Genomic DNA, 27016 nt, shown 5'->3' with positions numbered 1-27016 from the left:
TTACATTAGTCTTAAACATACATTATGATTTCTGAATTTAATAATCATTATTATGGTTCTAAGCCTTCCATCTTCTCTTAATTTTGGAGCTTATTTGAAATAGTTGTCTACAACCAGCTTATTTAATTGCTACCTATAATGTGAAGCCACACAAATAACTCAATCAAGAAGAATTTTGAGTAAGCTCGGCGACTCGACTAGCTCAAACTTGACTCAAACTCGGTCTGACCGAGTGAGTACCTCTAAATTTCATGTGGTTAAGAAAGCCATCATCTCATCACCATTTATTCTAAATGAGCCAACAAAACACTATGAGGTATGAACTTAATCCAACAAAAAAAGTTGAGAGACTTTAAATGTAGTTTTGTATGTCTTTATTTGTACCTTCAAGCCAGGAGATAATTTCTATGTAGGTTTTTGTTTCTTTTTGTTCATACATAATATAATTATGAAAATTTTATTTAAATGTTAGATTTTAGTGGAGAACTAATCAACTCAACTCAGTTATAAGGATCATATATGTTAACTCAAAAACATGATTAGGTCTAGGAGTAACAATATAAAACTACATAGATGATTTTTCATTTTGATGCAAAATTATATTTTCAAGAATTAGATTATGTCAACTCAGATGACTCTCAAATGAGAATTTGAAGTTTGGTAAAAATCATGTACCATCTCACCTAAAAATCAACAACATTTAAGGTAGGTCTGACTATAATAATAGCGCTCTTCTTGATAGAAATGAAATGAAACCTAAAAATCAACAACATTTAAGGTAGGTCTGACTATAATAATAACGCTCTTCTTGATAGAAATGAAATGAAATAGAAAGAAGAAGATTGTATTGATTAATTGAAACAGTACACAATACTCCATATTTATACATGAGAGAATTTTTCTCAACAGATTTAGGATATCTTATCATGTAGTTAGGGAGATCTTGACTGTTGTTATCACGGGAGATCTTGACTGTTGTTATCACGGGAGATCTTGACTGTTGTTGCGGTTGTTATCACGAGAGATCTTGATTGTTATCACTTCTTATCCTCCTGACCACTTCCAACTCAGAATATATATTTAGATGTGGCCATTAAACAACTCTTGACAAGGCTAGCAAATTCTTGATGGTGATGAGTATTTATGTTCTAAAAAGAAAAGGTTAATGAATGAAAGAAAAGTATGAAGATTGGACCAAATGAAGTGGCATTTATAACTTGTCCACATCATTAATTTATCTTCTATAGTAAATACTTTAATCTCTCTTGACCCCTATATGTCTAATATTCCTTTCGACAAATGACCCACTTTTGTTAACCTTATTATCCTTGATTCACTCCAATCGATGAGTGATCTAATCACTCCAAATGGATAGAACACCTCTCTCCTCCATCATGGCTTCTACCCTTCTTTTACTAAAAAAATCTTTCAAATTCATCTAGCCGAAAGCCCCAATGAGTACAAGTGGGTTTGATCCTTTTGTCGAGGAAAGAAAACCTTAAGGAGGTCCTCAAGGTTTATCTAAAAATTAAAATCTTTCTTTGAAAACATCTCTACAAAAAACTTGCCACCTCTTTGTATCTTTCTAAAACTTTTCACTCACAAATTGACTCTTGCCATATTTGATAGTGTTCATAGTATATTTTCTTTGAATGTGAATTGGCTCTTGAGCTCTGAAAATACTATTAAGTATTGTTTGAAAGTTGATTTCTCAAACTCTGGTAGTTGGCATATTGGATCTTGGCTTTTTGAATCACTATTCTTTGCTTCCATTGACTCCTCCTCTCTTCTTAGAAAAAATATTGCTATCACTTTATGGAACCTTTGTCTAAATAGAATTGATTGATATTTTTGCAACCATTGAGCCAAGGCTCCCATCCTGTGGAAAAGGTGATCTCATTTAGTGATGATTTTATCTGATTTAGTACAAAATAAGAGGCTTTCGCTTCCCATCCCACAACCTTACTCTATAACCTCTTCAACCACAAATCAATGGATCAACTTCAACTTTCTCATCACTTGCGAAGGCTCATTCAACCCTCCTTTGGTTTGTGCAGGTTTTGGTTTTACCATAGAAGACAAGGAAGGAATTTGTCTTGCAACAAGTGCGTCATCTTATAATGTCATTTCCCCACTACAAGCCGAAGGCTTTGCTATACTCAAAAAGGTTTACAAAAAGCAAAAGCCCTTGAACTTAGGCTCCGACTAGTCTTGCTCCAAACGAATTCCCAGACCTGTGTTGACCTTATCAATAAAGTTAACTTGGTACCTTCCCTCTTCATTCGAAGAAGAAAAAAAATGAGACAAAAGTAGAAGTAAAAATATATTAAAATTCTTATAATATCTTAAATCTAACTTTATATTTAAGCCCTATTGGCCTCGAGACTTAAGACTTGGTTGGATCTATATATATGTAGATTTCAACTTAAACTAAGAGAATCTTATCACATCTCTTATTTTAAACAACTAAAAAGACTATTTAGTCAACTTATCTAAAAGATAATTATCTTTTAATCATGATAAGACAGAAGATAAGAATCTTAAAATCCTCTAAAAAGATATAATTTCAAATCTAAATACTCCTCTTAAAATATACTTTTGGAGATAAGTCCCAATTTGCTTCCAACATCTTCAAAAAGATATTTTAGAGAGAGATTTGATAAAGATATTTACAATATTATTTTTGCTCTTGATCTTCCTTAGTTCAATTACTAGCATCTTTTCCTAGATAAAATAATATTTAATTTTAATATGTTTGGTTCTTGAATAATAAAACATATTTGTAACTAATTTTAGGGCACTTTGATTGTCACATTATAAAATAATTAGTAATTTGATAGTAAACAACTTCGATCAAACACTTAACCATATATATTCTGTTGGATAACTTTAATAAAGTATCACATGCATAGTGGAAGGATAAAAAATAAAAATTGATTTCCCAAGAATCTAATATCGGATGATCGTGTGAAGATTGATATACTAAATTCAAAAAATTGCATAACACATGCGAGATGATTTACCTAGGAGGGATTGTATATCCTAAAAAATACAGATCCAACTGGTTGGATGAAGGATGTCAGATGTCCTCCTCTCTAGTGGTGATTCACATGGTAAATGAAGCAGTGACACTCCTCTTTTTGCTATGCGAATCCTCATAGTCTTCACGCATCACCTTGCAACAATGATCAAGAAGGACCAACCTATCCTCTTAAGGAGGAGAGGGAGAGAGGTGAATAGAAGGTGGCAACCAAAAAGAGTCTAGCCTATGACCCCTTTGGTTCTCTCATATTTATAGAGGTCCCTATCAACTTAACCCTAATGGATCTTGCCCTATTGAGTACTGGATCTAATTCCAACTACCTAAACCTCTTGTACTAATGGATCTCTATCTAATAATCATTATTTGCTCTTATTGGGTCTCACCCAAAAAATCTAATAATATAGGGGCTTGACAGATATCTTATATCCAAACCTCTACTCCGAAACATCTACCATATATGTGTGACCTTCTATGCTCAATATTGAGTAAGCTATGAGTTATACCGATTAGAACTCTTTCTAATTCAATGAATTATTATCTCCATGATAATTCACTCGACTTATCGATTATGGACGCACCAGGCCATTACGCCAGAGTTTTTAAACAATACATGAGAATCTAATCTATTGGACTTATTTATCCTCAATTACTGTGTATCTATAGTTTCTCATCTATCTAATATCCCACAGATCATATATCGGATATGGTATTGTCAGGCTCCTACGAAATCTACTCAAGTCTTACTCTAATCGGATTTTCCCGAAGAACTCTTTCTCCTTCAATTCGAATAACCCAGGCTAGGGATTTGCTTGAGTGAGAATACGTGAGATATTTCTCTCATAATATTAAGAGTGAATGATCCTCTATCAATGCTCAATCGCCCTCGTAAGGCTGGCTACTACTCTCGATGACCAACTACACTAGATCTGGAACTTCCAAACCTATAAGTCCGGTATCAAGGAGTTGAGTACTCATACAAATCATCTTTAATGTAGTGTCCTCACACAAGTAGCTATGAGACCAGCCACCTCTATCATATGAATAGGTATATAGTATATCGATCTGTCTAGCTATCTTGATGTCCCTCTCGAGTAACCTATGGCCGAAAATATTTAGGGTCTGTGTTTATAGGTGAATTGATCTCATTATCATGATTTCATCATGATCTAATTTTCATTATACAGATCTAATGACATCACAATATATATAACAAGCAACATTCACATGTGTCATAAGCAAAAAGACTGTGCAGCATATCACATGTGTCATCACTCACATGATTGGCTTGCAAGACACTTGTAACTAGCACATTCTTGAGTAACAAATAAAAAATATACTTATATTGTAGAAAGATAAACTAATTTTGTTTCTTATTTTATCTTGAGATTGAGTAGAACTATACAAAAAAAGATAGCTAGAAGTGAATCTACATAATTATGCAATTCTTATAAAATTACCCTAAATCAAGGATACAATTAATATATTTTAATATTTCTCTTTGCTGCATTAAGATGTAACTTTCTTGGAGATTACATAAAGTGATTCACCAACAAGAGCACAAAAGGATCTAGGATGAGAAAGAACTTTGTCATCGTTACAACTTAGCTTTATATTTACATCGATTATTGGAGTATAAACCATTTTACTTTTATTAATTCTATATTTTTTAAATATTTTTTTTTATAACTTATTTGAGAGATAAATATGACTTCTTTTATATTTATTACCTCTAGACAACAAAAATATTGAGCTCCTCTAAGACTTTCATTTCAAATCGAAAAAAAAGATCACCACAAAGCTTTGAAATATCGACTATACTATTATCGTTGATAATCATATCAACCATATATAGAAGAATAATAATATGTAGGCTTTCTTGCTTTTTAATGAATAAACTAAGATTTAAATGAGAAGAAAACTAACTATAGAAATATAAATATTAAGTAATTTTTTCATACCAAACTCTAAGAGCTTGTTTTAACACATAAAGAGTCTTCTTGAGCTTATAAATATAATTTGATTTAAAAATATAAATATACCTTAGTGGTTGCTTTATATAAATGTCATTATCAATTTTACTATATAAGAATACATTCTTCACATAAAGTTGCCAAAACTTCCGCTCAAGATTAGTTGCTAAGAAGATTACCACCGAGACAAATGAAATCTTGGCCACAAGACTAAATATTTCCTCATAATCTTCTCCATATTTTTTTAAAAATCTCCTTATAACAAGTCTTATCTTATAGTGATTTATACTTCCATCTAACTTATGTTTTACCTTGTAGACTCACTTGCAAGTAATTGGATCTATATTCGTAAGCTTTGGCATAAGATTCCAAATTTCATATATATGATAAGTCTTTATTTTTTCATCTATGGTACTCTCACATTACTTAACTCCTTAAGTAGGCCCAAGATCATCAATTAGTTCCGAATCAAACTTTACTGGAGTACTTTGAATATATATCACTTTTATTATTGTGATTGATATTTCCAAAAGAAACTAGTTGTGAAAGATAATACGAAAAAACTTATCAAACACATCTTGAGATATCAAATATCTATGTTTTTATGGATTCATATATTTTCAATATTTTTTCTTTTTATTATAGCTAATAAATATGTATTTCATGGTCTTAGCATTAAGTTTATTTCTCTTTGAGACTGGTATGTGAACATAGACTGAAACATTAAATACTCTAAAATATTTAATATTTAGTTTCTTTCCAAACATGAGCTCATTTGAAGGCCAAATTGATTGAGTTAATAAGACTTTGATTAATAATATAAGTTATACATGTCATACCTTCTACCCAAAAGGCTTTGGGTAAATTCTTTGCATAAAATCAATACTTAAAAGTCTATATGAGATGTTGAATCTTTTATTTTGTCACATCATTTTGTTGTGGTGTATTTATACAAGTGAACTCACTTTGAGGCTATGCTATTTGCAAAAGAGAAGAATATAGCAAAAGTGAACTCTCCCTCGTTATTAATGCGTAGCTTTTTAATTTTTCTTTCAAAATCACATTCAACTATTAACTTTAACTCTTGAAATTTGGTGAAAACCTTTGATTTTTTTCCACAAAATAAAGCTAAGTGAACCTTGTAAAATCATCAATAAAGAGAAGTATATAATAAAAATATGAATAAGATGGAGTTTGAGTAGGCCCATTAGATTATTATGAATAAGTTCTAATAGAACATTATACCTCGAAAGTAATTTACCATTAATTTAGATTATATCATGACCTTTAATGTGAGATAATTTATATGACTAAGTCTAGTATGTCATATTGATATATAATCATTTGTACTCATCATATCACCATAAGAGTTAGATGTTAACAAAATATATAAATCTTTAATCCTTTTACTAGTGTGTACTATATTAATATTTATTTATTTTTTATTATGAAGAAACTTGACTTTATAAGGACTAGAAAGAATATAATTTTTTAACATCAACTATATTTATAATAGAAAAAAGATTTTTCTTCGTACCTAAAACATGATAAACACTCTTCAATATAATAGAATCATTATCTTTATCTAATGTTATGTTGAAGTATTCTTTCTCTACTTAGTGAATAGTATTGTCTATCATGATAATTGCATCATAACCTTTACGAAGATTGATAAATTTGGTACCATCACTGGTAAGATGATGATCGCATCCTGAATTAACTATCTAAGTCATGTTTGAAGTTGATAAATGTCATGGCCTCCACTATAATAATTTTAATCATAAAATATTTGATCCAATCTTCATCAGTAGCATTAGAATAATTTTCTTTATTTGTAATATTTTATTCAATGATTTTAAAATGATAGTTTTTCTTAACATGACCTCTTACCACACCTATAACACTTGATCTTCTTTAGATTTGCACATTATTAGATGAAGACTATGGCTTACTATTAGTATCATCCTTCTTCTCTTTATCTTAATCATTATCCCTTTTCTTATATGTAAAATAAGTATTTTTATCTTCCCTTGAAGTAGAGACTCTCGACAAATTACGGATTAATGAGAAGCGAGAAGATTTTCTAGCTCTACTAAAGATAGTTGTTAGAACTCATCCTTGAATAGATGTAACATATTGAATAGGCTCATTTGGATATCTGAATATAAAGTTTTTAATCTTCAAAAAAATTAAGAAATTAAGAGATTACATCGGATAGTATTTGCTAAATTATTCTCTAAATACTAAAGTCGAATCATATTCTTTTTATTGAGTAATATATTTGATTCAAATCTTTGAAGCTAATTAACAACCAATAATATATTCAAAGAGATAAAGATCTTTTTAACATAAATTTAGCTTGCTACTAATCGCATCTCATAGATTCTCTTGTATGAGATATGACTCCAAACAAGTCTTTCAAATCTTTTAGTTAGACTGATTGATAAGTTCAATATCAAATTCACCAACCCGACTACTGTAATTCTTAGTCGAAAAATATCATTTTTTTTATTAAGAAAATCTTAAAGTACAGATTATCAACCTGGTAACACTAATACCATATAAGTATAATCATTTCTCAAATACTAGTAAAAATGTATTAATGACCTAAGATCAAACCAAATAAAAGAAATAAAAATCGAGATAGAAGTAAAAATAAATATATATTAAACTGTTCAAAAGAAAAATACTTACCCTAGACTTAGAGATATGAGACTTAGATGGATCAATACTTGTTATCTATTTATAGGTGTAAGAACATCAAATTAAATTAAGAGAATATTATCATATCACTTATTTTAAACAACTAAAATATCATCTAATCAGTTTATTTAAAGGATAATTACCTTTTAGTTATGATAAAAAATAAGAATTTTATATAATTTTAATTCTTAACACACTCAACCTTTTTCTAGTTTTCAGTGCTTTTGCCTCTTTTTCGATTTATCACCGACTGTTGCTTTTAATTCTACAAATTATTTAAGTCGTGCATACTGGCTATTTTCTTTTGCTCCTGATTCATCCAAAATCTCATCAACTCGATCGTGATTACTCACTCATTTTTAAGTTTTAATTAAACAAACTATATACTTAAATTTTGATGTCATATATCTAAGAATTCCGTCATGACCATAACATCATTAATTATCAACTATTTATTTCATTAGATGCATAATAATTATCATATTAAGATGAATTTTTTGAAATTGATTTTTGACCGATCTGAGTGTTTACAGATGCATTGTTTTGATAAATCTTCTGAAATGTTCCTATTGCCACAATTTTCTCTAATATATTAACCTCATGTCAGAGGTATTCCGATATCTCTTTATTGAATCCTTCAATTTGGCTTTCAAATATATAATAAACATTGATATATCATTAGGCGTGAAGAACACCTTCACTTCGCACGAAACACATTCTTATCATTAACACGTTAATCACACCGTCGAAACTGTGCTCACCGGCGAAGACTAGTGATCGATGTCGACGCCAATACGGTACCATAACCAGAGACGTCTCTTGTTCTCATCTGTCTCCATTCTCCGTGCTTATTCCACAAGACTTTTGGTTTCTTCCACATCTTCTCCTTGGCTGGCTAGTTCTTCTTCACATAATTTCTGCAGTCTTGATATCTCAAGAGAGTCTTCCCTTGACTTATCAAGTCTTCGCAGACTGAGATTCCAAATGGAGTCTTCCATGGGGTCCTCCAGATGCATTCTCTTCCAAGGCTAAATCCACGAGCTTGACTTCGTCTTCCCCGTCAAGCACTAAACCACCCGCACCCTGCTCGTTCAAATGGAATCCGAGTTGCTGTGGTTGCAGCTTCTTGATTGATACGAGAACCCGGATATTGTCTTCACTGGTCTCAGGTACTGCTTCGATGTCTTCTTACAAGATCAATAGAACAGCGTCTGTTCATTTGCCTGCTAAATCTAAAGAGATGTGGAGCCTAACACCACCACACAGGTTGGGAGTCGTTATTGTCAGCATCTCGGTTCTGATTTCTGTCGTGATATTTGTCCTCGTTGTATACCTTTGTGTTGTTCTCTGCCGCCGCCAAAGAATCGGCATCTCGGAGCAGGAGGAAGCCGAGACGAGCAACTCGGACTTGTTCTCGATCTGGAACTACGACGGGAGGGCCGTTTTCTGCGACATCATCGACGCGACGGAGGACTTCGACGATGCCTACTGCGTCGGAATTGGTGGATGTGGCAGCGTGTACGAGGCAGAACTTCCGACCGGTCAGGTGGTGGCCGTGAAGAAGTTCCACCTCGCCGACAACGGGGGGCTGCTCAACGAGAAGGGCTTCGGGAACGAGATCCGGGCGCTGACGGAGATCCGCCATCGCAACGTCGTGAAGCTCTACGGCTTCTGTAACCACTCGCGGTGGATGTTCCTGGTGTACGAGTACATGGAGAGGGGGAGCTTGGCGTGCATGCTGGAGGAGGACGAGAGAGCCGCGGAGCTGAACTGGGAGAGGAGGGTGACGTGCGTGAGGGACGTGGCCGACGCGCTCAGCTACATGCACCATGACTGCAACCCCTGCGTGGTGCACCGCGACGTGTCCAGCAAGAACATCCTGTTCAATTCAGAGTTCAAGGCCTGCGTCTCCGACTTCGACACTGCGAAGCTCATGCAGCTTGATTCATCGAACTGGTCCACGCTTGCAGGCACCATGGGATACGTCGCCCCAGGTATGACCCCATATGCACCACCGAATCATTCTGCTTAAGGACAGGAGAAGAATCACAGCCACATTTACTTCTCACAGAGCTTGCTTACACGATGAAGGTAACGGAGAAGTGCGACGTGTATAGCTTTGGGGTGGTGGCGCTGGAGGTGATGATGGGAAGACACCCCGGGGAGCTCATTCTATCGCTGTCTTCGCCTTGCGGACAACTCACACTCCTCAAAGATGTGTTGGATCGGCGTCTTCCGTGCCCCACGGATCGCGTCATGGAGGAGATAACCACAGCCACGATGATCGCGTTGACGTGCGTGCGAACTGATCCCAAGTCACGACCGGACATGCGGTGGATATCCAACGAGTTGTCCAAGGAGAAGCCCGATGCTGCGTATCATCAGCCCATGCACACCATCAGGTTGTGCCAGTTGATGAGTCTTGAACTATGAAGGAGGCATGATGGGGCTGATGATGATACGATCGAATGGAAGCGGATGCATGTCACTGGCACCGGGAATCCAAAAAGAGCAGAGACTATTATCTCATGCAGTGCCAATAGAGGGCAGTATCAGATACAGTACTTTCTCTTGATCAGATTTCTACTGGCAAATACCGCCGTTGGAAAGGATCGTTCAAGATTCCAAGAGAAACATGGATTCTAAACCTTCGTGTTGTAATAATCAAATTAGATTGTATGACTATGAATCTTCTGATCCTGAGTATTCGAGTTGTCAAAAAGAATATTATCTACGTTTTTTTTAGAAAACAATGTAAATGGATTTCTGGAATATTTAGGTCCAAATTTATGTGCTAACTTTAAAATGCTTTATAATCTCTAAATTCTTAAGATTTTGATACCTTCTCATATAATATACGACTGAAATATGAAAAAAATACAGGTAAACAATCTCTAAATCGTGTTTCGTTGTTCTAATAATTTCTATGCAATCCTAAAGTCCTCAAGTATGAGTTAGCATAAAACTTTCTTAATAATTAATTGTCGAAAGAAAGCGGTATAACAGACTTTCGAAAGACATTTGGGCGTTCAAACGTTATATTCTTACTTTGAACGACACACCTGAAAGTTCAAAAAATTTGGGTTTCTAAGCTTAAAAAGAAATAACGAAGCGAGACTTTATACGTGACCATACATTTTGATCCTAAGACTTTAGGATAATTTGATAAAAATGTTTATCAATCAAATCGGTCGATGTTTTTAAAAATATATTAAATAAAATTTTGATAGGTAGACCTGAAACATCATTATCACATTCTAAACTCTCAATCTTTGTTTCGACAATTATTGTAACTTATTTGTGAGATCATGAAGTGAAAAACCTGAATGAAGATGTAAAAAATATATTGAATAAGGTTTTGACCCTTCAAATCTTATTTCAATAACTTAACTGTGGAATACTGAATCCCAATAGTCAATCTCACACATGTTCTGTAATCTCTCCAATGCTATTGCACGCAGCAACAATAAGCCTCCACTCCATTTATGTTGCATTTGCTCTGTTAAGGCCAATGCCATATGACACCGGAAAGAACATGCTGTAGCATGATCATTGTCATTTAAGGCTTACATGGTATCAAAAGATGAAAGTCATATATATTAACAAAACAAATCAACGATGCAATTTTATAAGACACTGGAAAATTGAAATTACATACACTAGTATAGCATAACTCTGGGATATACACAGCAGCAGAGCATGCACCATCAGGTAGTGTTCCATTTGATCTCAAGATGAATAACTCCATTGTGTGAATTTATCAAATGATATCTTTCGTTTATGCGTCCATTGTTTACAACATCTGAAAGATTGATATCAACATAACCCAGGGACTCCTGCCAATGAGAAAAGAAAATGAAAATTAATAATACTAAAGAAGACAAGACACAAGAAAAAAAAAAGGAGAAAAAAGCTTTATCCAAATATGTTGTTAACCTTGGGGTGAAAGCTAAAAAGTCTCCCCTTGCTCAGTACTTCCACATGAATTTTCTCATCAATTGGGGCATCTTCTAACATAAATTGGAAGTCTTCCTTCCATCTTGGATCCCTGCTTTTCTTGATGACCTGAGAATGCCATAGCATTAGCAAGCCAGATAAATATTTGTAATGATGATCATTCAGATACAGATACCCAACCCGGCACATAAAACCTAAATTATGTGTTCTTCAATTCTGAAAGGTAAAGAAGAGAAAAGGACCCTTTGACATACATCAAAAAGCAATAGTAAAATGGGAAGGATATCATTACCAAGCTTAGTTGCACCATATGCCTACAAATAGTAATGTAAGCATAATGGATGAGATTATAAATGTTGAAACAATGCTACAAACAAATTAAAAACTAGATGTTCTCTGAGGCTAGAATTTTTTTGATCACTATGAATAAATTGAAAATCAAAGTCAAAATAGCTAGACACAATGAAATAAAGCTCTGATGAATGTGGGATCTAAGGAGAAAAAAATGTACATAGCCAAAGGTCAATGTGAAAGTAAAGCATAGTAAAACTGAAAAAATAAATAATTTCATAAGCAAAAGAAGACATTATTTCCAGAAATAATACAATGACCAGAAATGAAATTTAGAATAGCATTTGAAATTCGAATGTATGGAGTTGGATTAGTAATAATGGTACAAGGGGAGATAGAGGAAGACTTATAGAAAACTTTATTAAAAATATGACTTAAATATTTTAATTTGATTAAGGGTCTTGCTTTTATAGAGCTCAAGGCAACAAGAAATCCATGTAAACGATCCAAAATAGTTGGGCTATCATGGCTTGTTTTTGTTGATATTATTATGCATGAAGGAGCTGGACGTATACTTGTAGAAAAGTGAAAAAAAAACAATGCATATTAAAACTGATATGTAGCTGATAAAGAAAAGCTAGTCTATGTTTCATAAAATTTATAAATGGATGTACTGGTTGGAAGACTCCAACAACAAGGTCATTGGCATGTGAGTGCACTTCATAAAAGATGTATATGTAATGTGCCATTATCTTGCTCAGTAATCATCTATGACCTTGGACTTACCTTAGTTTTCTTCTTTTCACCTCTGAAAAGGATCATGGCATAAGGATTAGTATGACGTTTTCCTTCCACATCTTCTGCAGCTTCTACCGTCACCAACAACAGCCCACCGTTATATGATGTATCTTGGGTAGCTCTATCACTGCCACTAAGCTTCTCATCTAAACCCATATTGAAACTGCCATTATCCTCTTTAAAAGGGTCAAATGTCAATTGCACTATGATCTTTCCTCTGTTTCTTGTATTTTGTGGGTCATTGGGGTTTAGGTTCTTGAGAAGATCAAGAGTGAACTCTTTTGTTTCATGAGGAGTAAGCAAACTCAAAGGAATCACCTGCATGCCCAACTTGTCGTGCATTTTCACCTGTTTAATCATATCAAAATAAATCGAATTTTTTATGATGCCCTCATTCATCCAAAAGGATAAGTGATGTTATGCAAGAGTAAAATTATCTATCACAGTAAACAAATTAAAAAATCATCAATAATAACCAACAAAAATTAATTTGGAGTGAATATTTCAGTGTCTTGAAGTAGTTAGAAACTTCAAATGGAGATAAACCAGGTAAGGAGATAGACTAAACAAGAGAAAAGAAGCATACAGGGATCTAAACCTTTTCCCAGTCATAGACATGCAGCTGAAGAACTTGAGTTTCTGGGTCTTTCACGGTAAGCTTGAACTGCTCATTCCATTCAGGATTTAGATTACGCATCTTTATTGAGGTCTTTTTTGAAGGCAGTCTCTCCCCGCTTAAGCTGAGTTTAACATATGGATCTGATTTACCGAGCAAATCCATCTTGAGAAGATTAGATGCCCGAACAACGTTGACATGCAATATTCCCACGGGCTTCTTTGTTGCACAACTGCAAGGATAAGAGGATAAGACTTTAAAAATCTTGCCCAACCATTTGTTTAACAACAAATTGATGCCAGCAACCCTTCACAAGGCTAGGTTGATCAAGGGCATGTTAACAATATGAAGCACAAATTGAGTTTATATTATGTGCAGAGTTCTATTTCCATCCCCTCAATAAGGATAACAGATCCATTTATAATATAAAAAAAAGTCTCACATCAGGCCCCGCATTTGCAGAAGTCTCTTGCACTGTATTACCATTTTTTAATTACTTTTAATGACAAGTTCGACTCAAGTTTCCTGTTGTCATTATGTAGTTCATTAGACTTCTTGTTGCATGTGTCTGGGAATAACAAGCCCAAATGTCTACATTAAGACATAATAGCGCCATAAAACATACATGCAGTAGAAAAGAAACCTTAACAAACCATATAAGGGATACAAGCAATATACTACAGCAATCAACCAACCCATGAAAGACAAATATGCAATTGTTAGCATCCTTGTGAACACTCTAACAATGAGCTTACCTAGAACTATCTAAAATAGGCACTTCTATAAGCTTTGGCCAATGGTATAGATTCGAAACTTCTGTTGCAATTGTATCCTGTGGTCAACAATGGTTCCAAAAGTAGTTAGTTGGGTACTAAACTAATTGCAAAACTAGAACTCAAAAAAGAAGAAACAAAAAGAAATCTCTATGATTTGACCATGTTAATAATATGTTATTTGGTCAAGTATCTCGCAGTTAGCCATAGTGTCCAAATTCACCTGAATAAACCGATACAAGCCAGGCATCGCCATCAAATCTCCACCCAAAATTTTGAGCCCAAAGTCAACATATGGCTGCAATTTTGTACAAGAGAAAAATACCATAAGTGATGCCTGGAAAAGTTAATCTTGTAAACAATATGGAGAGGATCCAAACAACTAATGTTGATTACCTTTTCCATCAATGAGACAGTCAGGTTGGCAAAGCATGGAAAACTTGGAACTAGTGGCTTCAAAGTGACACGTGGTACCAAAGATATTTGTAAATCCAATAGCTAACAACAGAAAAGTGTTATGTTAGTTGCATGAACTGCAAGTCATTTTCACCTAGTAATTAATCAGGAAATGTCTGACCTGCACTGTCACTTTGATGGAAGACAACTTTAGTACTAAAACTATGTTTGTATTGCCAGCCCATCGAACTGCAGGCTCAAAGACTAATTCTTTCTCTTGAGTTTCATAAACCTTAACTCCTAATAAGAGGAGAACATAAATCCAGCTCTTGTTACAAAATAAGTGAAAGGAAAGGATATCTGCATTAAGTTATAAAATTTCTACAAGAATATAACTGCAGAAGAATACAATCAAGATCAAAATTACAGGGCTTTAGTCTAATGATAGGAACCCCTTGTCATCTGGAATAAAACATTCATTAATTTTTTCATATGTGTTTAATTACATTAGATATGATGTTTAGCATGGAAGCAGGGCGTCAAACTTTCTATTTCTCCCAATAATATAGGGCCCCATGCTTATTATCCACTAACCGTAATAAACGTTAACCCTTGTCTATTATCATACTGTAATTTTACAAATAAATTTGTTACCAGCAATTATATGAAGCATGAGGTAAATAACACCATATTAAAAGTGCTCATTTACGGTTACGAGTTAGAGTAAATGTGAGATGAGGTTGTTCAACCCAAGGTTTAACATACCGAGTAATACCGCTCAGTATGGGTAGTATGTACTAGTCCGACGGGAGACCGGTACATGGACCGCCCTCTATTAGGTAGTGCCCATTACATGACCCTCTATCGGGGTCTGTACTGGTCGATAACGGTCAATTTGATCGTCTAAACCATGGGAAAGGGTTTTTTAACCCTTTCCTCTTCTCTCTTTTAACTCATTTCACTCTCTCAAACTCTTCAGCTCTCTCAAACTCTTTTTCACTTACATCTCTCTCTCATTCTCATATTTTTCGCTCTCTTAAAGAAGTACTGGTCAAGTTTAATCATAATTGTCCTTGTCTCAAGAGCCATCTCGGACATGTGGTTCACGATGATCAAACTACGATCATCGCTGCATTGATGCACCAATGGTATACGGTGTATTAATGTACTATGTCGTGGGATCAATTTCAGGATTGGGTCCGACAAACATATCAAATTGATACATAGATACATAGGATCGAGAACCCTAATCCATCGCCCATGGAGTCCCATCATTCTTTTTGGTAATAAAACCAAGTATATCCATCGATTGATTACTTGATTCATTTGAATCTTAAAGTTTATATTGTTTAAAAAATAATATAATAATTCAAATCATTTCTTTGTAAATAATTCAATATTAACGGAAGAAAGGTCTAGAACCTTAGTTCAATCTATATTACCTTTAAGCTTATAGTAGAAATTTTTAAACAAATTTATAGTTATCTTTTTATATATATATATATAAGGGGTAAGTGGCGAAGACGAGATTCAAGATTAGGACCTTATGATGTCGAAGTCTTTTTTCGGTTAAACTTTTCAAGAATAATCAATTTCTTACAAGAAATAAGGATGTTCTTTAAAAACTTGAAAACATATATGGTGAGAACCATTATAAACTAGTGCTTTAAGCCCTAGTGTAATTCCTAACATGTGAATAATCTTCCACTAGGCTATGCACATCAGGAGCTAACCTCACATGGAAAATACTATTTCAAACTACAATGGAGATTTCTTGTAAAAAGAAATGCTACAACTTAAATATTCTTGACGGCAAAGAGTAATCAATGATATTGAGATCGATGCCAATCAAAGAATATTAGTTGTTAACATAACTTGTATGATAGATGCCACTCAAATCCTTTTTTTATTCTTATTACAAGTAATGAATATATGAAATTGTCGTTGCTTGATAATTATCTCTTGGGAGAATGAATATTTGATGAATAATTGGTATTTGAGTTGAAGAAGCATTACAGAGACTAACATTTCAAGTTTTAGTCTTGTACTTAAAGACTTTTGTAAATGGAGCAATTGATGGTTACCAGATTTCAGATGAATGATGCTGCAATACCCTTCATGCCATGGTGCTAGGTTATGTAATCTAAGATACCTTCCAACTTAAAATTGACTTTACAGGCACATGACTCCCATTGGTTACTCACTGTTATATTCAAGAAATGCAACAAATTTGAATCAAACCACAGGAGGATACCATCACAATTTTTTGCCGCACATATTATAAGAAACAAATACCTCAAGTGTGAGTAAAAAATTATCCACAATTCTTTCCTTTTTTCTTATTTTTATAACTTTTGTCACAATTTGTTTTGTCATCAGATTATTAGTACCGGTCAAGTTATTTATTTTATCTAATTAAAAATAAAAACTAAGTTCAATACACAAGGCTTTTGTCAATGTAGGAGTGAAGGAAAGCTAATATAGTTAGCCTTAAGTCAAAAGTATAATTGTGCATTTTTATGTAATAGAACTTTTGTTATTCTTTCTTCATCAAATAACTTCCTTCCTCTTTTTACATATTTTTATATGATCTTCTACTTTTATTGAAATCTCACCATGAATTCTATTTGCTTTTAAACATACCTATATCCTTAATTCACAAGATTGACATTGGGATCAAGAATCAAGATTAGCTAAGGAATATATGATTGGGACCGGTAGAATTACTGAATCATACTAAAGATTATCTTAACTAATGATAAAAATACAATGAAAAATAATAAATAATTAACTAGTAATAAATATTATATATATTATAGAATAAATTGCAACAATATTATACGAAAATATTACTATGGTAAATAACTATAATATAAAATTATAAATAATTAAAAAATAAAAAATTTCAATGAATAAACTTCATTGTGGTCCACTTCTTTTCTAATTGCTCTCTATTTGAAGTGTATGCAATACAAAAACAAAAAATGTAAAATATAGTAACAGCTTCATCCAGTTACATCATTGTCACTATTATACATGATGATGGATAACAAAGATTAAAACAATAAATGCTGGTAGACAACAAATGTGATGGTTGCGATACAAATCAAACACTATGTCTCCGTCTATTTCACATTTGTGATCAACTAAATTTTTTGTTTTTCTTTCATCTCAACTTTCCTCTTCTTCTGTATCCTCTCCAACTCTGCTCTCCTCTTTCTTCTTTAAGGATGTAAAACCGTTTAGTGAAAAAGATCAGTCAACTCCAAATGAGTTTGATTAATTTAATCGCTTCCTACCAATTTCTAATTATATGGTGAAAAGAATAACCAAAATCAGATTAGCCTTCGATAATACCAGTATTGATGCCACATAATGTATCGCAAGTTATAACTGCAACATTGTATTTATACTCTTGGAAAAGCAGGCTGCTGGATAATCAATATATTAATTTCTATTTTAGTTAAATACGAATCTAGTCAAAGGTCTATTTTGGGTGAATTTGATAAGATTGGGAAAGAGGATTGTGCTAGTTCTTATCGAGTTAAAAAGTTCTAGTCCAGTAGGAAGAAGAGTTGACTTAGAGCTGCACATTCATTTTATGCTGAGAAACAATGAAGTTATCAAAATGTAAGTTACTATCTCCTTGCCTTAATATCTCCAACTTGCTTGCCTTTGTTATCTTTATTGTTCTCTATATATATCTTTTTCTAACTTACATATCAACTCTGTTCAGATTTCAGAACTTGATAATAGCAGCAGATATGCTTCTTCATTTCTATATCAACATTTTTTTCCATTTTTCTATCTTGTCTACAACTTAATGTTGTCCTGAACATTCCACTGTTCTGTTCAAGTCAATTTCGAGTAAATATATCTCAACCAGGAATGTGTTATCTTCACTTGAACTGCCACAGAAGCATACTAGGATTACTAGAAAAATTTTCAAGGTCATAAGCACACAAGAACAGCACCTCCTATTTTGCCTTTGTAAGCCAACTATAGTTGCAAATTGGATTTTCATCAAAGAAAGAACTTTAATTGACTCATATTTTTATATTGATCCAAGAGTTAATCACTGATGGCAGAATGGTAGAATATATATTTTTGCATTAACGATGCCTAAAGTTGCATCTTTCAAACTAGTGGTCAAAATATATGTTTCCATTTTCCAAGGTTCACTACAATATAATAAAATAATTCCATATTACTGATAGTTTTAAACATTCACATACATTCATTATTCTCAGATTAAGCATCTACTTATCTGTACTTCAATGGTCAAAAGCAAGGTTCTTAATTTTGTACCGTATCGACGTTTCGAGTTTTGCTCGATATGATACGGTATGAGTGAACTGAGCAATATGTCAAGGTGTACCACTCATAATATATTTATATATATATTATAATATATAATATAAAAATATAAAAAATAAGAAAAAGGAGGCATACGTTGCCTCCTTTTCTTCTCCTCGTCGCGCCAGATGAGGAGAAGATGCGGTCCTTCTCATCTATGGCGTTCGACAAAGACATCAAAGGCCGTAGATGTCTCTGAAGAACACAGTGAAGGCTGCAAGCATCTTTGGCCTACGACGATGAGCGCGACAAAGAAGAAGCCGAGTCGTCATCTCTCCGTTACCTCCTGGATCAGGATCGTCGAGGGAGGGTGGCGCCGGATCGAGAAGCGTCGAGGTTCTCTCGATTCTCCCTCTTCTCCCTTGATGCTTCTTTTTCCCTCATCGCAGCTAGGCTGATACCGCCCAATAACGGGCAACGACGATCAAAATTGACCGTCATCGACTTGTCTCGGGCGATAACGGTCGAAATATCGACTGTTATCACCCAATAATGTCCCGTATCGTCCGATACAAGGCTAGATCAATGATACCGCCTGGTAGCGAGCGATCCGCGTACCGGTCTGCTGGCGGACTGGTACGTATCGCCCGATACGGACAGTATCATTCAAAATTAAAATCCTTGGTTAAAAGCATGAACATGAGAAAGCCTCAGCAACAATACACATTGGTAGTGATTTAGTTTTGTAAAATCTACGGTACAAATATTTTCTGTATTTTAGAAGAAATAGCAATAGATAGCACTATTTGGATCTCTTTATAGTAAATTTTATTATATTACAACTGAAAAATCTCAAAATTGTTGTTTTTGGTACAGTTCTCAAAGTATGCAAACACACATTACAGGAATGATCTCATTATGTCCGAAAATGTAGATTATATATGTGTACACATTTTCTACATAAAAAGTCAAGCTCATGAACCGAGAAGGGTGTCTATGGTAAAATCTAAAATTTCGAGTGTCATGCATGGAGTACAAATTTGTTGGGGATAAACATGTAATAGAATTTTCAAATGCATATATGCAAATTTATCTTCATCAACCAGTTGAAATGTAGCCAGAGAATATAATGAGTGTTAAATAAATATTAGCTAACCCTTCTTGTATGATCTTTTTAAGTATATATATATATATATATATATATATATATATATATATATATATATATTGTTCACCTTGTGTTAACAAAGATAACAAACCATTGCAAAATGAATTGTCTCTATCATGGTCGGTGGCTCAGTTTTGTCATCTAAACAAGTTTTCTGGTTTAGTTGTGCCATGCGACCAGGTTCGATGGCTCAGTTATGTGTCATGTGACCAAGTTTCATGAATGTGTAAATTATTTTTGGCATTGAGTATTATTCAATTGAAACTAGAAAAAATGAAAACCCCTCAAACTAGATACAGGCAACAAGTGTGTACCCTCTATGTGTAACTCAGTACTTTATTTGTGAAAAAGCTCCAAATAAAGGTTCTAAATTATGTTCTCTCTAGTTCATAGAGTTCTATCTGATATAAGTTCAAGGGAGAGATACAAACCGTGAATTGTTGGTGGAAGAGAACCAAGAGTTAGATTATGAAACTCGATTGATTTTATCCAGTACTTTCCAATATACTGATCAAATATTGGCTTTGTTTCACTCTGTATTCTGTTGCATATTGCCTGCAATTGTAGGTGAATGAACAAGTACAATTTTTATGAGAAATCACATAGTGCACACTTCAAAATTCCAAGATAATCATATCTTATTAGGACAACCATATAAACATATGAAACATGGAAGAACCTTATCTAAGTAAGGCCACATGTTGAGAATAAATTTGTTCAGCCAATCAACCTGCAAAGAGATTTTAATATTAAATAATTGAAAATATAAATTTTAACACAAGATTTTTCTAAGCATTATACAACAATGAGACTTGTACAGTAATATTTTTAATGTATATAGGAGTGAGAATGTAAGACCTAGAAGCCAGTGAATTTAATATGTGGCTGTATTCTTGCAGCAGGGATCTTGCATTAAGACCTAAAATACCCAATTAGGCATCGTGCTACCAATTATGTGAAAACTTGAAAAATGTAGCAATCATGAATCTTAACATTCAGAATCCTTCTCTGAACCATGTTAAAAAATTGATGTGCTTTATCATCTTTCACAATCTTAATAGAAAAAACTAAAATCTTTCTGCTACGCAGAGATGCTTTTGCAAAACAAACCTGAAAAAAAATGTTCAAATGGAAAAAATATTTACCTTTATTCAGTCTTCTATAGAAGGCAATTTTGCACAAGGTTCACAAAATCAAGAATCAAGTGGACTGGAAGTCATCAGTTCAAACCTGATAATCCCTAAACCCAATGTAAGTTTTTCTATTTTGACTTGCTCCCCCACCGTGATTGAACGAGAAAGGATAAGAGGCTTTGACCAAAAATTACTTTGAATGAAAGTTGGAAAAATTAAAAATAATAAAAAAGAATATAACTTCTACAATTGAAGGTGTGATTTTTTAATATATTATTTGTGTAATTCTTTAATATATTATTTAACTTGTACAATTGAAGGTGTGTTAGTTACTAAAAACAATAACTTGTGTAATTTTTTTAATATATTATTTAAACTGCACCTGAATCCACACCTAAACTTTTTAGAAGAAATAACAACAATACACATGCTTCCAAAGCTTGTCACCTGGGCTCCATACAGACCTGAATCCCTACCCATACAACTGCTTCAATCTACTTTGGGTGTATAACACCTTCAATAATATTTTGCTTTTCTTAATTCCACCCTTGATACTTTCAAGAATTAACATGATATCAAAGAGCTATATCAATTCCCTTTTTCCTTTCTCTCATTTTTTTTGCAAGGATATTCTTACTATTAGATTGACTATTTGTGCATCCAACTACCATACATTATAAACCCCATTTTTGGCTTAGATTGATGTTATTAAGAGTGAAATCACTACTATCATTTGAGAAGCTTATAGTGGTTTACTTGAGCCACCCATCAAGAGCAATAGTTGTCTTTATAATAATTAATGTTATAGATTGGTGTACTATGAACAACTCAAAATATATTGTACAATTTAAGCCTGAGTTAGAGAATTTCAACTAGTTATTAATAATTAAGGTTGAAAGTTTACATCCAGATTTAAATACTTTGATTTATCTTACAATACTACATATTTGCGTACAACTTCAAAATAGCATTCTTCTGACTCTTTACACAATTACCAAATAATTTTATTGTTCTCATGCCAAATAACAGGCCGTGTAAGGATCTTTTTTTCCTGTTAATTTATTTCATATGCATGCCTTGCCTTGCTAATCCTAATCCTGGTTATCTCAATTTCTCATGCCAATAATGTAAATTAATATTCTTTACATGTTTGGTTCAACTACAAGTTTGGAAGTATTTGTGACTAGACATAATACAAGGACTGGCTTCTGATTGAAGAACTCATACAGAGAGTTTGTCATTTTTTATAAGCTTCTGATATGAAATGCAGAGCACTTGGATTTTGGGTCCTTAAAATAATTCAGCCATTGGACTCTCCCAAGAATTAGTCCAGCTCTTCTGGAAATATATACTAAAGTTATAAGGTGCAGACAAGATTGTTCTGTTTATCTGCTTTCTTGTATAGGGAAGACATTAATATATTCAAAGTACCAGAGAGGTTTTTTCCTGCATAATCCATAGACCAACACTTGTATTATGCGTTTAGGAAACTGACACTCAGTTAAACATCTTACATGGAAGTCATAGTAAAGATGTTCCTGGTGCAGCTATTTTCATATGTTATTTGAGAGAATATATAGCATGTAACCTTTATGATTAATCTTGGCAGGGACTAGTCCACGTCATCAAAGATGTAGTCAATATTTCTAAGCATTTCACAAGTTATCGATTGTCTTCAAAATATCTTTTTGTTACCAATTTACATTTGCCATCAAATAACCTTAAGTTATGGGACTTAACATCTCAGTTATCGTCTTCGGTCAAGGATCTCTTTTTATTACTATTTTTTTCTGAAAAAGTAGAAAGGATCTGGTTTCAATTGTGTCAATCACAAGTAATGAAGCTTATTCTAATCCACCATGCAATGATCTTGACTTATTTTGTCCAAGTCTTTGATTCATGTTAGGGAACATCTAACAAATGAAAGTGCTCCAAGTTACACAAGTTTATTAAACATGGTGAGAAAAAATTATAACATCTTTTAACACATTTATAGACCATAATCATAAAGTAATTTCAATTGAATATCAGTGATCTGTATCTGCATCGTACAGTCTGGATTTGAACCTTTCTATCTTTAGCAAAGGCCTCGCCCATCATGAATGCTGATACAAAATATAACAAAAAGCCAAAATACATTGGCCCATATTGTTTTTGTAACTAATAAGATTCTAGTTGAAACTTTTTTAGCCTAATTAATAACCTTCGGCTTCTATATTAACAGTTTATCATAGGAAAGGGATACATGGAGAAATAATTAAAACGAAAGAAATATAAGAGTAAAGTAAACCATTCAAAGAGAACAAAAAAGAATATTGGAAAAATTCCAGTGTAGCAAAACTTGCATTTTGTTCTGCACAAGGATAAAATAAAAGGACAAGTATAAAGGCCTAATATTAAAACACCAGTGTACTGATGTGAATAAGAGCCATGCTAGTCTTAAATAACTAAGCTATAACCTTATTTTCCTAAGAAATAAATGATATTCAAAATTTGTGGCCAGAAAACTTTTCCAAGGAGGATCCTAGACAAGCTACAAGCTCATCATGTCAATGGGGAAGGATTCTGATTTTACTAGCTTCAACTTATTATCATGAACAATTACTTTTCTGCAGAAACTTGAATTTACATGACTTCTAAACATCAGAAAATTTACTCAACACAGCGTCTGACAGTGTTGCCATCAGTTGCAATTTCCCTAGAATCTCATCCTTGTGATCCTTATATGACACTTCCATCTAAATCAGAATATTCAATGGACCTTAAGCAAGAACTTTGCCAAGTGATTTTGCAACAGCTATCCTGGTTAGACCAGCAAGTAATAAGAAATAAATCATGTGCACATGGTTTTTAATAATCCAATTAAGAAGATACATTGTCCAAAATAGTCCTGTCGAACATAACAGAAGTTGTTGGTAATTCCTGCTAAACCACATGGTCTGTAATTGACACTGGCATTGAGTTTGTGCTTTCTCATATATTTACATATGTAGGTTTTATTGAAATAAGTCATCCAATTGTTTCCATCTTAATGTTAAGCAAATCCTAATTTCCAAAAAACACGGAATGTATTTGTTTAATCATCAAACAACTCGCTTTTTGTGGATGCATGTCATGATCAAATAAGTATATGTCTGGCAACCACTTATCCATGTCCGATATGATATGACCTACCATTTAGAATATGCATCTCATTATCCACAGAGTAAGATCAACAGCTAAACCGCACTAAGCAGTCAATAATTTGATGTATAGATTAATCACATACAGCAATCAGTCCAAACACAAGCAATATAACACCTATCATATAAGCTTTAATGACATAGTTATCTAAAAATTGATCTGCGAGTTTTACAGTGCACAAATAATCATTACCAATAGAATTATTATAAGGAAAAATACACATAATGGATATTTTGTAAGGTGAAGGAAACAAACTTACTCGATCATAGTCAGGATTTTTCAACCAAAATGGAATCTCCGGTAGAAGTTTTTGCAAGGCGTTGGAATCCAATTCATGCAATGGTCTTACAATTGGATCCTGCAAGGGGAACATCCATACCACTCATTTAATTCCTTTGGTTAAGAATGTCTGTACACGACATGATGAGAAATTCTGCTCTAGTGAAAAGTCCTTTTTCAATTTTTACTGCAAGTTCTGGTCATAACATGTGCTAAAGTGACAAAAATCAGTCATGCAGGAAAGACGAACCAACTTCTCTGCTGGAAGCCTCGACAGCTACACCCACGTGCACGGAACTGACCTAAACATTAGTGTTTGACCCCACAGAACACCTAGAAAGAGTTAATCTGATGGGAGTCTTTGACCAACAAGTAGTGTACAATTCGACATTTCTCTTTTGCTACAAATTCTCGGGGGAAAATTTGGTAAATTGTGCATGAAAAATCCGTCGATTTCATCTCCTATCTCTATTAACATCAAATCAATAGAGAGAGACCTGATGCTTATCACAGTCTAAAAATTGCTGAGCGATTTGAACCACAAATATGTTTGGGATGAGCCGAGAAAAATCATATCTTTTCCCCGTAAATTCAGCAGAGTTTTACCATCGAATTCGACAAAAATCTACGATAACCAAACAAGAAATAAAGATACAAAACCATGTCAAATTCCCAAAAAAGAAAAAGTCCGAGAAACGCCACCCCCATCTTCGAAACCATCAAGAGAACACCGATCTCGCAACTCAATCCGAAGAACCAAATACACAATAAGATAAGCCCCCGTCAAGACCGTCTCCGAACAATCGAAAAGGAAGCGATTGCTGATTACAAGGAAACCATCGATCGATTCCTCACCTTAACGTCGCTGGGCTGGAAGTACACGTAGAAAAAGTAGCCGACCACGAGGCCGATGGCAATGCCGAGCCCGAAGCCGACGACGCCCAAGAGAGTGTCCACCAGACCCATCTCCGGCGACGAAGTACCGCATCGAATCGGCGGAGGACCGATATGGATCGTAATAGGAACAGAAGAGTGTCAGTACCGGAAGAAACTATTTATAGGAACGAAAGAGTCCCCTCAGGGATAGCCGTCCCCCGAAAATAATAATAAATAAGGTAAAATAAATAAACCGCCAAAACCGATGCTTCCTCTCGAGCATTACTTTTAACATTACTCAACTACATATCACCCAACCACCTACCCATCCTGTGATTAGATTAATGGGGCCCTTGCGGGACCTCCTACGGCTACGTGACTTGGTAGATGTCAAGCGAAGTGCCGGTTGCCTCTGCTTATTTTTTATAGGTTACAGACGGTGTTACAACAGCCAACCCGTTATTGGATCGCATCGACAGCATATATATACCATTAAAAGTGCACTAAATAAGAAAAATAATTCCCCCCTTTACACGAAACAGTACAAAATAAAAATAATTTCTTAGCCGCTTTGGTCAATGCATCCTCCATTTGTCGCGATGTCGGCAAGTGCCAAGTACTCGTTTTCCGTTGATTCATACACACGAATCCGAACTGGAGCTGTCATCATATTTTCTTGTCCATTTAATTTCAAATCGATATTTTGATGCGTTGAAGAACATTAATCTTGTCTGAAACTTTGAATTGCTTTCTTCGAGGGACAGATTTAAATCGTGAAAAAGATACAGACAAAAGTCGAATGAAATATTTATTTTTTTATTTTATTATCGATACTGTTTATATCAGATGCTATTACCGAGTATATACAAGATCTGTAGATGGATCAAATGAGATGCTGGAAGCACATTATACTAATATGGCATCTAACAGGTATGTTTGCTTCATGCTAACGCAAATGTATACCGAGCATTCGTGGTGTATGTATATTGGTGATATACTTAATTGATATATGGAGCATCTCAAGTACTTTCAAATCTGTGCACAATCCACCCAGAATCATATACTCCAAGGAGATGCAACCCCTTCTTATCTTTTTATGTGCTTTGAGGGACGAAGGGGAAACAGCTGGATGCATTATGTGATGCTTTGAATCCTTCCAGTCGTGGTGGTGGCGTTTATTTACGGGTTCATGCAGCACACGTGTTGGCTTTCGACGTGATAACCTCAACCTCAGGTAGCTGTTCCATTTTGGCTTACTAATACTAAATTGTACATCTTGCATCAAATACTGGTATTCCACGAGCTACAGTAACATAAGAGAGAAGTCAGAAACAGCCATTCTGAAATAAGATAAGTATATAATATACTATCAAGTCTGGAAGATGAGAAATGCTACTGCAGTTTAATTTCCATGGTGATGTCAAGAAGATAGAGCCAATTAGAATGCTGTCGTTTACATACTGCATGTTTTGTCCAAGCGCACACCTGCAATATGAAGAGTCTTACCTTATTTGGATTTTTCCTCCCTCTATGC

At 34.0% G+C, this 27016-nt stretch overlaps 2 protein-coding genes across 5 annotated transcripts; one reads left to right on the top strand and one right to left on the bottom strand.

Moving 5' to 3' along the window:
• The first annotated feature begins 8611 nt into the window (after positions 1-8611).
• Positions 8612-10450, top strand: LOC135584343 (MDIS1-interacting receptor like kinase 2-like). 2 transcript variants are annotated; one of them, XM_018824998.2, is made up of 2 exons: positions 8612-9710; positions 9808-9975. In XM_018824998.2, exons 1-2 carry the CDS (start codon positions 8897-8899, stop codon positions 9831-9833), a joined length of 840 nt encoding a protein of 279 aa, XP_018680543.2. In that variant the 5' UTR covers positions 8612-8896; the 3' UTR covers positions 9834-9975. The 2 variants fall into 2 exon arrangements, with proteins under 2 accessions (XP_018680543.2, XP_064958242.1); XM_065102170.1 differs by having other exon boundaries at positions 8613-9710; positions 9788-10450.
• A 593-nt stretch (positions 10451-11043) lies between these two features.
• On the bottom strand, positions 11044-25656 carry LOC135610210 (synaptotagmin-3-like). Of its 3 annotated transcripts, XM_065104422.1 has the most exons (13): positions 25462-25655; positions 24587-24685; positions 20691-20741; positions 20443-20566; positions 14729-14847; positions 14548-14649; positions 14375-14449; positions 14134-14210; positions 13361-13610; positions 12751-13110; positions 11653-11781; positions 11375-11552; positions 11044-11254 (listed from the first exon to the last, which is right to left on the bottom strand). In XM_065104422.1, exons 1-12 carry the CDS (start codon positions 25570-25572, stop codon positions 11424-11426), a joined length of 1626 nt encoding a protein of 541 aa, XP_064960494.1. In that variant the 5' UTR covers positions 25573-25655; the 3' UTR covers positions 11044-11254; positions 11375-11423. The 3 variants fall into 3 exon arrangements, with proteins under 3 accessions (XP_064960494.1, XP_064960493.1, XP_064960495.1); XM_065104421.1 differs by having other exon boundaries at positions 11236-11552; XM_065104423.1 differs by lacking the exon at positions 20691-20741 and having other exon boundaries at positions 11236-11552; positions 25462-25656.
• Positions 25657-27016: the final 1360 nt, after the last annotated feature.

This window comes from Musa acuminata, chromosome BXJ2-4, assembly GCF_036884655.1.
Source record: "Musa acuminata AAA Group cultivar baxijiao chromosome BXJ2-4, Cavendish_Baxijiao_AAA, whole genome shotgun sequence".
NCBI lineage: Eukaryota > Viridiplantae > Streptophyta > Magnoliopsida > Zingiberales > Musaceae > Musa > Musa acuminata.
Note: the sequence above shows the minus strand (reverse complement) of the source record. Positions and strands in the feature narration are given on the sequence as shown.

Excerpts from the sequence above, each read along its gene's own strand:
- LOC135584343 (XM_065102170.1), top strand. The coding sequence starts at position 8,897 with ATGTCTTCTTACAAGATCAATAGAACAGCGTCTGTTCATTTGCCTGCT. Across the intron at positions 9,711-9,787 it reads CATGGGATACGTCGCCCCAG|AGCTTGCTTACACGATGAAG; the intron begins GTATGACCCCAT and ends TACTTCTCACAG.
- LOC135610210 (XM_065104422.1), bottom strand. The coding sequence starts at position 25,572 with ATGGGTCTGGTGGACACTCTCTTGGGCGTCGTCGGCTTCGGGCTCGGC. Across the intron at positions 14,848-20,442 it reads TCTTCCACCAACAATTCACG|GAGTTAAGGTTTATGAAACT; the intron begins GTTTGTATCTCT and ends TCCTCTTATTAG. Across the intron at positions 11,553-11,652 it reads TTTTTAGCTTTCACCCCAAG|GAGTCCCTGGGTTATGTTGA; the intron begins GTTAACAACATA and ends TCTCATTGGCAG.